Below are 15,323 nucleotides of genomic sequence, written 5' to 3' on the forward strand. Positions count from 1 at the left end.
GGAAAGAAAACGGATCTTTTCCAGTCCTGTGGCCACTGCTGAGTTTTCCAAATTTGCTGGCATATCGAGTGCAGCACTTTCACAGCATCATCTTTTAGGATTTGAAATAGCTCAACTGGAATTCCATCACCTCTACTAGCTTTGTTTGTAGTGATGCTTCCTAAGGCCCATTTGACTTCACATTCTAGGATGTCTGGCTCTAGGTGAGTGATCAGACCATCATGGTTATCTGGGTCATGAAGATCATTTTTGTATAGTTCTTCTGTGTATTCTTGCCACCTCTTCTTAATATCTTCTGTTTCTGTTGGGTCCATACCATTTCTGTCCTTTATTGTGCTCATTTTTGCATGAAATGTTCCCTTGGTATCTCTAATTTTCTTGAAGAGATCTCTAGTCTTTCTCATTCTATTCTTTTCCTCTATTTCTTTCCATTGATCACTGAGAATTTGTTAGAAAACTCAAATGTAGCCTACTGATACTCAAGAAGTAGGCCCTGTGTTTCAAGATCAGTGCATTTTTATTCTAGGCACAATCCTATCCATTGATGTTGATTTCAATATAACGAATTTTCTGAAGGCTTTTGGTTACTCCACAACAGTGGCCTTACTCTTTCCCTTTTGCTCATGTGGAAAAAGACAACAGATATCATTAACTGAAAAAAAAAATCAAGGTGAAAAAGCAAGGAAACTTATTAGACATGGGTTTTAGGATGAGGTTGACTACTTTGAATTTTATATTTTCCATGTATTGGATTTTTAACCATGTACAGTTCTTTTTCCTTTATGTGAAAAATAAATAACTAAAGTGAACATAATCTAACAAACCTCTGGGAATTTATGCACCAGACATTACAGTGCAAAAGCCTATATATATGAATGTTTATTTTTTATATGAATGTTTAATGCAGCATTGTTTTAATAAAAACTGCAAACAATCTGAATAAACACCAATAAGGGAAATAGTTGAAAAAATTATAATGCATTTATCCAATGATGGTTACTAAAATTGGTTTGTAGGCGAAAGAATCTAGTTGGCTAGAGCATGTTACCAATAGAATCATTTGTTAGAATACTGATGTTATTTGCTTCTGTACATTTCTCCCAATGGATTTGATTTTTCGGTCAGTTCGGTTCAGTTGCTCAGTTGTGTCCACCTCTTCATGACCCCATGGACTTAGTTGTTTTATGTGCAATTTAGTATTAAGCTTCTTATGCAAATTTAGGTATGTATTTTTTTCTTCCTGTTGTTCGAGTCAAGCCACAGTAAATAATAAACCTCAATGAATAGGTATCAATAATTTATCTTTAGATTATTAAAAAACTAAATTTAACTCTTTTCCTGTTGTATTTAGGTTGAATCCAGTTTAACTCAATCACTATCGTAATGTGGCTTTAGCCAGTGAAAGCAGTGGTGATGCTGAGAAATGGTAAGATTCTGATACACAGTTGACCCTTGAATAACAGGTTTGAATGGATTTTTTTTTCAATAGTAAATACTACAGCAATACATCATCCATGGTTGGTCGATCCACAGATTCAGAACCTCACGATACAGAGGAACACCGGATATAGAGGGCTGACTCTGTTATACTCAGATGTTCAACTGTGTAGAATTAGCACTACTAAACCCCATTGTTGTTCAAGGGTCAATGGTATTTAGAAGGGAGACTCGACAGGATTTGCTGATGAACTGGGTACAAGATTTAAGACGTGGAGTCAAAGATGCCACCAAGGATTTTGGCTCTAGTAGGAGTTGGAAAGATGGAGCTGTCATCAACTGAGATGGGGAAAAATACAGAGAGATCTGAGAGTCAGACGGGGAATTCAGCTTTGGACATCTTAAGTTTGATATTTCTTTTAGTCACAGTTGGAGGAGTCTAGAGTTAATGAGGTCTAATTGAGAGCTGTAAATGTGGGAGTCATCTAGCATATAGGTGGTATTTAAAGTCACAAGACTGGATGAGATCAGCAAGGAAGTGAGGTAGATTCAGAACAGGAATAAAAACCAAGCCCTGTGCTTCTCTAATGTTAAGAAATCACAAAGAAAAGAACAAAGGAGAATGAGCTGCAGCCAGCGAGTTAAAAAGGAAACGACCCCTCAAAAACCAATTAGAAATTCTTTTTCATCAATAGTTCACTAAAAATTGTACTCCTGTTTTACTCTGAAAGTCAAAAAAGGTCATAGTCACCACAAATTAAGTTAAGGATCTGTGATCTTCCATTCATTACAGTCAGTTTAGGAACACAACATTTTGGAAGATATCTTGATGTTAAAGAGTATCAATTTGAGCAGAAAACATTTTATCTGTAAGCCTGTACATAACTGTTTTTTTAGAATTGTATTCTTTTTATAAAATAAATAACATGGTGGATAGATGATAAATAATAGATGATATATTCATTTCCTACGTCTGCAGTAACAAATTACTACAGGCTGGTACAGGCTGGGGGGGTAGCTTAACAGAAATGTATCCTCTCAGAGTTCTGAAACTCAAAAAGGCCAGATGCCTGGGATTAAGCAGGGCTGATCCCTTCTGGAGGGCCTGAGGGAGATAAGGTCATTCCATGTCTCTTTCCAACTTTCTGGCGGCACCTCATAAACCTTAGGGTTCCTTGATGTGCATAACTCTCTGCCTCTGCCTTCACGTTGACTTTCTCCTTGTGAGTTTCAAATCTCTTCTTTTCTTATAAGGACACTAGTCATTGGATCCAGGATCCATACAATATCCAGGAAGATCTTATCCTGAGATCTTTAAAACTTTAAAGACTGTATCTGCAAATAGGTTCACATCCACAGGCAGAGCAGTTAGGACCCGGACATATCACTGGAAGACACTTTTAAACCCACTACAGATGATCAACAGGTCTGCAGATTCAGCAATAAGTTGCTGGCCAGTTCCTAAGGAATACAGGTAGAAGCTGTTGCCAAGTATTAATTTTGTGGTAAGAAAAGATAAACAGCCCTAAAAAAATACCTACAAGTAAGAATAAATGTAAGCATTGTTTTCAACTTAACTTGGAGACCATACCAATTTTAATCACTCATCTTTATTGATAAAATAGGTTCCTAGCAGTACAGTCGCAGACATAAGTTTAAGGGTTCTGCTTAAAAAAAAAAGTATGGGCTAGAACACTGTTGCTATATAACAAAGTACATGTTTTTAAACACCAAGTTCTTAAAATAATATCCAAGTAAGAAGACCAAGAATAAATTAATTCAACCTATTTATAAAAATAATTATTTATCAAGTAATGTTTTATAATAGAGCTGCCCCAACAAATTGCCTCAGACTTAATCTCAATTGTGTAGCTTATTTTAATTATGACTTGGGATAAAAACTCTATGAATGTGCCATCAAATTAAAGGATACTTTCCCAAAAACCAATAGAAAAGTTTAAAAATAAAATTTATCACTTGTTTATAAAATACCAATCAAGACTTCTGAATGAGAAAATAAATCTGTTTAATGTTTGGGCCCATTAGCCCTTTTCTATTCAGTCAGTCCCCTCAATTATTCCAAACTCAAGATAAAAAAATTCCAAAGTGAAAAGCAGTTTTGAATTTTACCATATATGAAATTATACATAAAAGTTACCATGTGATTATTACTTTAACAAATTATACACTCCAAAGTAGAATGTTCTATCATGTGTATTTTAATATATATTCAATATAAATGAGTATAGTATATTTAATAATATTTGACATTCTTACCTTTTCTTCTATAATCACCACAAAATATGAAAAACTTAAGATTTTGACTGATGTCAGCACATTTCTATTTCTAGTGGCTTTTAAAAACTTATATATTGGACATATATTTTGTAAAAAATAAAACAAATACTTAGAAATCCAGATTTCCCCCCTCCTCCCATGGCACTCCCCCCAACCCCTTGACTGAAAGGTTACAAGAAATATCTTTTGCTTATGTTTATGAAAACCAGATGGAGCTTTAGACCTAGAAAAAAACTTTTTAATTTTAATTTACTGTTTCTGTATCTCTTAAGAGTAATTACTTTAAAAAAGGTTCTGAGGCAGAGCAATTCCCAATTTACTGTGAAATTACCATACCTAGCTTGCTGTATCAAACATTTCAACTGTTAGCTAAATGAGCTACATAATATCCTTAAAGATTAACCAGAGAAGAGAAAAATCTCATCTTCATTACTGATTTAGAACCAAAACTTATTCAAAGAAGTAGTTTAACCTACTAAATATGTCTTTTATAAGCTCTTCTTTCTTAGAAAGTAGTATTCCTTCTCTTTCATTCCTGAAGTGATATCTCATGTACTTAAGCAAGTCATGGACAAGTGTCAGCTCATTATTATGATAAATGAGCTCAAATTAAATTAGTTATTTTATTTATGGTACATATAAAACATTCCTAAAAGCCTTTTAAACTGAACTTTATTTGACAAAAATTTAAATTAATGAGAAGGTAGACAGGCAATCATTAAAGCTGAAGTCTCATGGTACATAAGCTATTTGTTAACTTTCACCAAATAGGAAGAATATAATTTAGTATGATGATTTTTCCATTCATAATACTGTGGCAAAATTTGTATTTTAAAATTGGGATATTTTTTATGAATTCCAAGACGTTTGTTGGGAATATTCATGTTTATCTAAATGTTAACCGAAAGCCAACAGCACTGCTGAAAGCTCTTGTTATGTTCAGTAGTTGCTGTGAAACTTTAATTCTGCCAATTACATTTAATTGGCAGAATCAATTACATTTAATTGGCAGAATTACAAAATTCTTGTAATTCAAATTTTGTAATTTTGTAATTATAAAAATTACAAAAAATTACAAAAATCTTGGTCACTAATTAACAAAGGCTTAATTTCTACTTTTCAATTATATTTTGGAATAAAGTCTGTGACCATTAACTATGCATTTTTTCATTGCTATCTTTTAAATGTCCTTGCCAGTGCACTGTACATATTATAGAAAAAAAAAAACCAAAACCACGGGTAACTTGAGATGGATTTTGCTGTTAATTCATTCACTTAACAAGCCAGTCCCAGTGAGTGTGTTGGAACTTTGTAAGAAGTTCACAGACTTAAAAAGCTCTTCAACTCTTCCTCAGACTGAGGTCACTACTGGTTACTAATGCTGACAAAGATGTACTTTCTGACATATCCTCTTTCCTAAGGTTCAAAAATGATTCTCGAGTTATTTGAAGAATCTCTCTCAAGCCTTTATTTTCTTGCTATAAGGAAGCAAACAAAAAGAAGCAGTCAGCACGGTGGCTATAATAGTAAAAACATATCTTAAGGAAAATCAAACATATGAAGGTATGATAAATAAAAAGCAAGTACTGTAATTGGCAGAAACGTATTAAATCAGTGGGTCCCCAACCTTCTTGCCACCAGGAACCAGTCTCATGGAAGACAATTTTTCCATAGGCTGGAGGTAGGGGGTGGGAGGAGGGAAGGAGTTGGTTTCAGGATGATTCAAGTGCATTACATTTATTGTGCCTTTTATTTCTATTATTATTACATCAACTCCACCTCAGATCATCAGGCAGTGGATCTTGGAGGTCAGGGAACCCTGTATTAAATGATATACGCCGCTGAAGCTGACAACTTGAATCCAGAGAACAGTTTTATAAAGAGGTAGGAATTATGTGTTCAGTGTCTTCTACCACTGTGAAGGCTTTTTATTTATGCAGCTTTAATTACAGAACTTCAGAAACTGCCTTATTTTACAACACAGTATATATAGATGAAGAGGAGCTTTCCTGGTGGCTCAGTGGTAAAGAATCTGCCTACAATGCAGGAAAGGTGGGTTTTGATCCCTGAGTCAGGAAGATCCTCTGGAGTGGGAAATGGCAACCCACTCCAGTATTCTTGCCTGGAGAATTCCCTGGACAGATGAGCCTGGTGGGCTACAGTCCAAGGGGTCTCAAAAGCATCGGACATGACCGAGCGACTAAACAACAATATGGATGAAGAAAATAACATCTAGATTTTTATTTATGTAAACAAAGAAAGTCTGTGAATAATACCCTGGGGCTAACACCTCTTAGTACTTTAGTACTTTTATTATTTTCCATGATAGCATGGAATGCAGGGCAAGCCTGGTTTGCTTTCCTTGTGGGGATTTAACAGCAGCAGGCTGGCTGAATAGATTGTGGTGTTTTTTAAGAAGGAAAGTAAGCGACCAAATTGAGCACTGGTAAACAACTTTGCCCTTATCTTCTAGATTAGTTACTGTAAGTCCATGGGGTCGCAAAGAGTTGGACATGACTGAGCAACTGAACTGAACTACTGTAAGAAATTTTTAGACATTTAAAAATAACTATCATAATTTATTCTCTACAGCTTTGTCTTTGGTCTCATTTTCTAAGTTTCAGTGGTATAAAACAGGCATCAGCAAACTATAGCTGGGCTTGAGGCCTGTTATTATAAATTAAAACTGTACTGCAACATAGTTGAGTCCAGTCTTATTTTGTGTGTGTATGGCTGCTTTTTCGTTTCAGTGGCAGAGCTGAGTACCTACAACAGAGACTGCCTGATTTTCACAGCTGAAAAGATTTATTATCTGGCCTTTTACTGAGAAAGTTTGCTTGCCTTAGTTACAAAGAATGAGAGAACTTTGTACAGTTAGAAAAATCATTTTGGTCTCCTATAACCAATTTCTCCACCATGATTTCAAAATGAAGGTTTTAAAATTATAAAGGTCACCTGTTCTACCAATTTGAGCTATTCAACAATGACTTGTGCTTTTGCTACCACAAAATAAAGGACAGATGCGATAAAAGCTTTTATGTGAAGTGTTAGTTGCTCGGTCGTGTCTGATTCTTTGCGACCCCATGGACTGTAGCCCTCTAGGCTCTCTGTCCATGGGATTTTCCAGGCATGAATACTGGAGTGGGTTGCCATTCCCTTCTCCAGTGGATCTTCTGACTCAGGGATTGAACCCAGGTCTCCTGCATTGCAGGCATATTCTTTACCATCTGAGCCGTCAGGTGGTAATAACGTTTTTATATCCCCTAGAAACATACAAGTGGCCAAAGAATATTATTTGTGGATTAAAAAAAAATTTCCCCCTGCATCATTGTGATCTCTGATAAAATAGAGATATTTTAACAAATTACTAAGCTGAAGAATTATATTCACCTAATAACAGAAGCAACACAGGATCAAAAAAAAGTCAATTTTCTCAATGACTGGTGTAAGTTTACTACTGATCTTAGACTCCTACATTACTATAAATGAACGTTACTAGCATCCCAGAAAGTATATATTTAAAAATGAGATATATTTTCTGTCATAAATCTTTGTACAAATAGTTTTCACCTACATGTGCAATTTAAAACTTACTTCAAGTTGAAATATTCGTTCCTGTTCCTTGCAACCCTGTTGCTCGTCAATTTCAATGGCTTTCCTCATTACTGCTGCCATTTCAGTTATCTGGTCAACATGTGCTTGTAATTCCTAAAAAAAAAAAAAGATGGAAGCTGTAAATCAATGAAACACTTAAAAAAAAAACAACTCCTCTTTTTATAAAATCTGCATTACTACTTGATATGAATGTTAATACCTTTACACTGCCATTTACATTAATGTAATATATCAAACAGATATTTATTTACAAGACTATTGACTGCCGATAAATGTCCTTGTGAAGTCAGATTTCTGTTAGGACTAGGATTAAGGATAAGCAGCACAATATATCTAAATCCACGAACAGGAAGAATACTCATTTCACATTCCTCTCACCACAAATGATCAGCAACATTTTCTTTTTCGTACCTACATGCCCCATGACCAAACTAATGGGAAGATATATATTCAGTATCTATTCCTTCCTGAAGTCTTCATGATTTATAAATATATTCTATGTTATCCATCCCTAAAAACTGATCTCAATTCAATCTAGAATCTTTCCAGACTATAATCCTCACTGACAGCAGGACCTATACATTGCTTGTAATTCTCTATTATTTAATGTTAGGTATATAATAGATGATAAGTATTGAGTAAATAATAAGTATTGAATGAAATGAACAGAGTTCTGCTTTTATTATTCTTTTTTACACACCTATGGTGTGCAGGCACTATGCTAGGTGAGAGGAATAATGTTCCCTCATTTCAAAGAGCTTACAGTCAGTGAAAGAGATAGACAAAAGGTTTTATAATTTCTCTGTTGTTTATAATCAGCAGGGACACAAGGCTAATACTTTTTTAAATGAATAACTTCTATAGACCATTGCTCACTGGCAACTGAGGGTTCCTTTGTTATACTAAGGCCAAAACTTAAATATAGAAGTTAACAGTTTCCCACATAAACATTCAGTCTCTTAAATAGTTGTATATACTCTATTTGGAAAAAAGATTTGAACAAGACCCCTCAAAACCTACAACACTAGTAAACTGTGGAAGGAATATAAATATTCAAACAGACAATAGGAATATCTTTAGCAAACCACACGTTTAATATCTTAACTAACAAAAATACAGATCCTTATATTAATATAATCTATACAAAGCTATTACACAGGAAGAAGGCAAAATAAACTACACTGTACAGTACAGTGCTATTTAAATTGAAATTACTTGAAGTCAAATACATTTTAAGAAATTAACAATTCAGCCCCTCAGTTGCACTGCTGACATTTAATAGCCACATGTGGCTGGTGGCTTCCAATTTGAATAGCACAGATAAAGAACATTTCCATCACTGCAGAAAGTTCTATTAGACAGCTCTGGATTAGAATGATGGTAAGAATGATATCAAGATAAGCAACTGTCATGTCCTATAAAAATTAAAAAAAAATAATTACAATCCCTCCTACCATAAAGGGAGCCTAACTTTTAAAAGCAAGTCAAGTACAGGTAACTGCAGCAGCAAGTTGGATAAGGATATGAGTAAAAATTTTGCATACCAACAGCTTTCTCAGTTTATGATTTGATGTCTTATGGCACTGACTTAGGTTAAACAACTACAAGGAAACAAATAATCATTTGCCTCTAAAACAGAAGAAAACAAGAAACTACTTTTTTAGGACAGTCTGTTCTAACAAAACCATCATAAGAAAAAAAAACCTCAATACAAACAGAAGGGTATTTTTACAGGCCTGGTTCCTGGATGATCCACTTATTACAATAAGATCTTTAGGGAAGTATCATAGATCTCTTAAAAGGCACAAGAGGGCAAGACCTGTGCTTTCAAAATGTTTTAAAAGCAAGAAGTGGTAGCAACAAAATCTTTGGACTCTTTTGAAATAGCATTCAAGGAAAAAAAAGACAAAACAGAACAGACACAATGGAGAGGTTGCTACTATACTTAATTGTAACACCTAAACAAAGGTAATTTTATTTTATTGTGAATGCAAATTAAAGCACTGTAAACTATGGAAAATCTGAATTAAAACAGTTCATTTAATTGTTTGACTAAACAAAATTTTTACAAAGTCAGATTAAAGTTACTGTCAAGAAAATGTCTTTGATGTCTACAAAGAGGACAACCGTTTGAAGCTTCCTAAAATTTTGCAGCTACAGTTAACTAGAACAACAAAATGAAAGGCTGGCCCAAAGAACCTTTAAAGCCTGCAGTTACCTAACAGGCTATGTATAATGCAATACACAGCGAATTCATGACAGATTTAAAGTTTTTACACTTGAGTATTTTTGTAAGGCTATCAAAAGCATAGTGTTTTTTAAAAGCAATTTCATTTATTTGCTGATTTAATTTGGGAGAATTTAATGTAAAAGAACTTTTTAAATGCCACCCCCCTCCATCCACACCCCCAAAGTTGACTGTTTTATTTAGTGTACATTCTGATTTGCTTCCAAGTGCCTCCTCTCCAGTCCATGTTGAGGTGCTTCAAGGATGTGTCGAGATGCACCAAGGAAGAATCCTTCAGAGCTGTTACGATGCACCATGTCAATCTGTAGTACAGAGTCATTATAATGTTAATACGGACAATATCCGTAATTTAAAAACTGAATGAGTGTTAGTTCATGCGTGTTAGCCAACTGTTGGAAATGTTTGTTTTTTTAAGATTTCCAAAAAGGTAGTAGTTCAAAAATAATGTAAAAATGAGTGTTTGAATGAAAATGAGTTCTGCTCAAACTTTTTACTGGCTTTTAAACATGTCCTCAAGAACTTCTAGGTGAGGGCAGAATTCTGTTACAGTAGTCTCAATAGAGCCTTTTACTCCAAAATGCTGTTAAGTGTAACTCTGTGTTTTACCCAAAAATGTGTTATAAATTATTTTTTTGTTTAGGTATATCGGAGCACCAGTACCTAAACATACCCTGGAAGCTCATACTTATCATGCAAGTTTCTCTGCTCATCCATTTCTGCTTGTTAAGCCCCCAAATTAATTCGAGGCTAGATTTAGATGGATTTGCTACCTTTCCTTGCCACTTTCCCAGATTCTCCTCTTGAGAACTAATCTTGCTTCTTCTAGTACTCCAGTAATAATCCAGATCTCTATTTAGGATTCATCACATCCTACCTTATGTTAGATAATCTTGTTTGTATCTGTATCTCCCAATGCACTGAAAGGTCCTATGGTAGAATAATAAAACTTATTCATTCATCTCATTATGACAACTAAGCTAGTGCAAGTGTTAATAAATATTTGTTTGAATCAAAGCGTCTCCTTTTTGGGAAAAATCAAAATCACAAACATTAATATGTATTAGTTAGAATTAATAACAAGTAACTGAACTGTTATTTCATGGAAGGCAAGAATCAGCACTTAGAAGAAGAATTTCATCTGCATAATGAAAAAGGATGGCTTACAGCTATCTTAAGAACATGTTTAACTTGCTAATTAATAAAACAGCTGTAATGAATGGTAAAATCTAATGTGTTTTAGAAAACATTTGCTTATGACATAGCTGCTACCATGAGGGACTAGCTAGCTTCAGTATCTTATTCTTAAGTACTTGCTTGCCAGAGTATTCTCTGTAGATCTTAAAAAATTTGTTAGGCTGTTAAACACAAGGGCCTTTTGGAATGTCTCAAGAACATACTTATTTTACCAATAATTTTAAGTCAGTTCATATTTGTACCTTAAAAAAACCTCCTAAATTATATATTCAAAATAAAATGTTTTTATAATGATAGTAACGATACATTTTATACTCAAAAGATTGCCACTTAACTGTCCAAGGTTCCTTTTGCTTAGGAGATAAATAGCATAATTAGATAATATTAAAACCACATTTGTTAATTTATTATTATACTATTTGACACAAGAGCTATTACCTACTTCCTTAATATGGAAAGTTGAATTTACATGTTAAAGCAATTTACTAGATATTTATTTTTAGTAGAATTAATAATAAAAAATACCTAAAAGGCACCAAGATGGAAGAAATATTTTAAAGAATCTAAAATGTGTTTTAATAATCAAGAAATATAAAAATACGTTATAACAGTCAATACTTCTTAAATAACACTCATTATAACTAATAAAAAATAGTTAGCTCATCATTATCCAACAGAGATAATGGCCTCGTAGTCACAATCTATTCTAATATTTTTCACACCAGCAGTTAAAAATCAGTTTAAAATAAAATGTAAATGGTAAAGGACTATTCTATCTTCTCACAGCAGCTGCTAGCAAACACAGGGATCACAACTAATAAGATGAACAGCAGAAATAACACTGATTTCTAGCCAGTTCAGCTCTGTCTCTAAAAATGATGTTGAGTGGTATGTGATGGATGATAGGATGGGTGGGAAGGCAACATATATAGTACATTGTTTCTTTTCCTCCCCCACCCCTTGGTGCTTCCATTAATAATCAGGAGTATCTACAGTCTGGATGAATTAGCCTCATTCAGAAGACAGTCTTAAAAACAAATCTAACTTTAGCTGTTTCCGGATTTTTAAAAAGGTTTTTGGGCATTTAATTTTCATTTTTGCAACATATACCAATACACAAGTTAGAAGAAATATTTCTTTGAAGCAGGTAACATTATAATTTTGAATAATTTGAATTGAATAGACTTACCTTTATTTCCCAAATGTTTACTTTTTAATATATATTATAAGCTACTAGGGAAGAATGGGAGTTTGAAGACTAAATCAAACAGAAAATGACACATAACTTGAAAAAAATAAGGAAAAGAAGAAAATGTCAAAAAGAGAAGTATTCAATATCATGTAAGACACCTGTGATTTTTTAAAAATCTGAACACAAGTTAATTGATTGTCCTTTTTTCAAATTATATTTACAGAATGGGATTACCTTAGTGTGTTGCTCTTTTAACTTCATTATTATTCCTGGATCATCTTTTTTGCTAGCCATTAGCAATCTAAACATTTGCTCTCGATACTTGCTCATTATAAGTTCCAAGGCAGATTGATGTTCTTCCAGGGATGTACGTAATTCTATCAAGAGTAACAGTATATTTTATTTAAACTTGAGTTTAAGATGCACAATGTATTCTCTTCCACATTACATTTTTAAAAAAGCAACTTATAATGGGGGTATTTCATAAAGAAAACATGAGGTACAAAAATCTAGCCATATGGAAATAAAGGACACCAAATGGAGTCCTTTATTAGTTTTCAAAATAACCATTTTAAGCTCATTTTTTGAGAATCATTTTAACAACTATTTACTGAACAACAATTGAGTGTCAGATCATGCTCTATATTAGGAATACCAAAAGGCCATAAAGTTCAGTCTAGTGGAGAAAACAAAACATCAATAATTGTAACACAATGTGGTAAGGGCAGAGGGGAGCTCTACTCTAATACATATAAAAAGTCTGTGAGGAAAAATTCGTGGAGGCTTCACAGAAGTATAGTAGTGAGATGAACGTACATTCCTTCAGTCGAAAAATAAAGGACAGGGCATTCTAAGCAGGGAGGCATGAAAGTGGATGGTATGTTCGGGAACTTGTTCAGTGTGGCAAAAGCAAAGGTCTCATGGAGAAGGGAGGTATGGGAAGAATACAAAAAAGAAGGCTTAGAGTCAACTTTGAAGGCCTCTGGATAAGGAAATAGTATACAGTGAGGGTTCTTAAGCAAAAGAACAACATGACCAGATATGTTTTTGTAAAATTAATCTGATGACTGTGCTGAAGATGGACTGGAGAGGAAAGAGCCTGAAATCAAGGAGACCAATGAGGATACTTCAGGCCGGAGACTATAAACACCTAAGCTAGGGGCCAAAGTGGTGGGACTGCAGAGAATGAAACTGAGTTATTTCACAGGTAATAATTTCAGTGGTACAAATGGATATTGAAGGTGAGAGCCTAAGATGATTTCAAGTAAGGTAGACAGACATTCATATGTAGGATTGGATAAAGAGAAATATATGTAATTGAAGCATAATGGACTAGAAAAAGTGACTTTAACAGGCTATTTTCCCATTTAATATTTAAAAAATATTAATTGATCTGAATTCAATAGTGCAATTGGAGATTAAAGCTCACTTTTGATTTGCTATACACAGTGATAATATAGCTTGCCTTTGTTCTCTTGTTGCAATTCTCTGATTTGTCTGTTTTCTTGCTGGATTCCCATAACTAATGTGGACCGTGGCCGATGTCTTGCAACTTCATTAAGTTCTTGAATTTCTTCTTGATACTAATGAAAAGATTTTTTTTCAAGATGTAAGAGAATATATTTGAAAATATGTATCTTACATATGTGTATATATGTGTGTACATTTCATAAATAATTCTTACAGCTCAACAATAAAAAGAAAAAGAACCCAATTAAAAAATGGGCAAATGACTAAGTTCTGAGGATACAATGGACATCATGGTGTCTAAAGTTAACAATACTATATTATATATTTGGAATTTGTCAAGAGAATACAGCTTAAATATTCTCACCACATATACACAGTAATTACATATAGTAATTATGTGAGGTGACAGAAGTATTAACTAACCTCATGGTAGTAGGTAATGGTTCCACAATATATACATGTGTACTGTATACCTTAAACTTACACAATGTTGTACATCAAGTATATCTCAATAAAGCTGAAAAATATGGGCAAAGGATTTGAAGGAGACATTTCTCTAAAGATGACACACAAATGGTCAATAAACACATGAAAGATACTTAACATCATTAGTCATTAAGGAAATACAGCTCAATATAACAAGGAGATAGCACATGACAACCACTAGGATGACTTTAATCAAAAAGCAAGTAATAACGAGTTTAACAGAGGATGTGCAGAAATTGCTAACTCCTATATATTGTTGATGGGAATGTAAAATGATGTAGCTGTTTTGGTAAACAGACAGGCAGATCCTCAAAAAGTTAAACATAGAGGTATAAGACCCTTCTATTCTACAGCTAGGTATATACCCAAGAAAACTGAAAACAGATGTCCACATAGAAATGTATACACAAGTATTCACAGCAGTATTATACATAATTGCCCCAGAAGAAAAACAATCCAAATGTTCATCAACCAATGAATAGAAAAACATAAAGTGCTATATCCTTACAATGAATATTATTAATATTTAGCAATAAAAAGGAATGAAGTACTGATACATACTAGAACACAGATGAAACTTGAAAACATTAAAAAACCAGTCACAATAAGTCATATATGGTATGATTCCATTCATATGATATGTTTAAAACAGGCAAACCCACAGACTGACAGATTCATGGTTGCCAGGAACCAGGGAAAGGGAGAGTTAGGGAGCAGCTTTAGGGGTAACAAAGTGTTCTAAAATTAGACAGTGATTATGGTTGCAGAGCACGTGAATATACTAAAATCCAATCAACTGCACCCTTCAAAAGGGTAAATTGTAGGGGACTTCCTTGGTGGCCCAGTGGTTAAAACTCCATGCTTCCAGCAGATGTGGGTTCGTTTTGTGGTTGGGGAACTAAGATCCAGCACGCCATGTGGTGCAGCCAAAAAATAAAAAAACAGTAAATTTTATGGGATGGTTCTTAACTCTGGTTGTCAACCTCCCCCCCTCTTTTTACAACTCAATACAAGATATGTATGTTCACTGGAACATATGAGTCAAGCTAGACAGGGAAGTATGTAATGTGTTTAGGGCAGCAGAGTTGCAAAACAAAATATGGGGCTGGCCAAAAAGTTCAGGCTTTCCCATACGATGTCATGGAAAAACCCACATGAACTTTTCAGCTAATCCAACAGATAAACTTGCTTCACCTTTTCAGCAGCTTTGTTAAATCAGTACCCCCAGGTTGCTGCTTCCTTTTACAAAAGAGATGCGCTTCACGAGAATAAGCTATAAACATATATTTTCCTACAGTGATTTCCATCATAGTTTCTATAGTTCTCTTAAAGTTAAAACCTTTATCAAAAGAGGGTTTAAAATAGTAGTTCAACTTCATAGCC

General features: G+C 34.0%; 1 protein-coding gene across 7 annotated transcripts in view; it reads right to left on the reverse strand.

Moving 5' to 3' along the window:
- Window positions 1–15,323, reverse strand: part of FGFR1OP2 (FGFR1 oncogene partner 2) — a 38,743-nt gene that overhangs the window by 16,210 nt on the left and 7,210 nt on the right. For 2 of the 7 annotated variants that reach the window (XM_081483700.1, XM_081483701.1), the window contains exons 3-7: window positions 13,450–13,567; window positions 12,219–12,361; window positions 9,787–9,900; window positions 7,330–7,443; window positions 3,028–5,213 (exon numbers count right to left, since the gene is read on the reverse strand). In XM_081483700.1, the coding sequence (XP_081339826.1) occupies window positions 5,076–5,213; window positions 7,330–7,443; window positions 9,787–9,900; window positions 12,219–12,361; window positions 13,450–13,567 (627 nt within the window). In that variant the 3' untranslated portion in view covers window positions 3,028–5,075. Of the gene's footprint in view, window positions 1–3,027; window positions 5,214–7,329; window positions 7,444–9,777; window positions 9,901–12,218; window positions 12,362–13,449; window positions 13,568–15,323 lie in introns of those variants that run through there. The other 5 variants (XM_081483704.1, XM_081483705.1, XM_081483702.1 and 2 more) reach the window with 3 other exon arrangements.

Source organism: Giraffa tippelskirchi, chromosome 4 (genome assembly GCF_054371585.1).
Source record: "Giraffa tippelskirchi isolate mGirTip1 chromosome 4, T2T-mGirTip1v1.2.pri, whole genome shotgun sequence".
NCBI classification, from domain to species: Eukaryota; Metazoa; Chordata; class Mammalia; order Artiodactyla; family Giraffidae; genus Giraffa; species Giraffa tippelskirchi.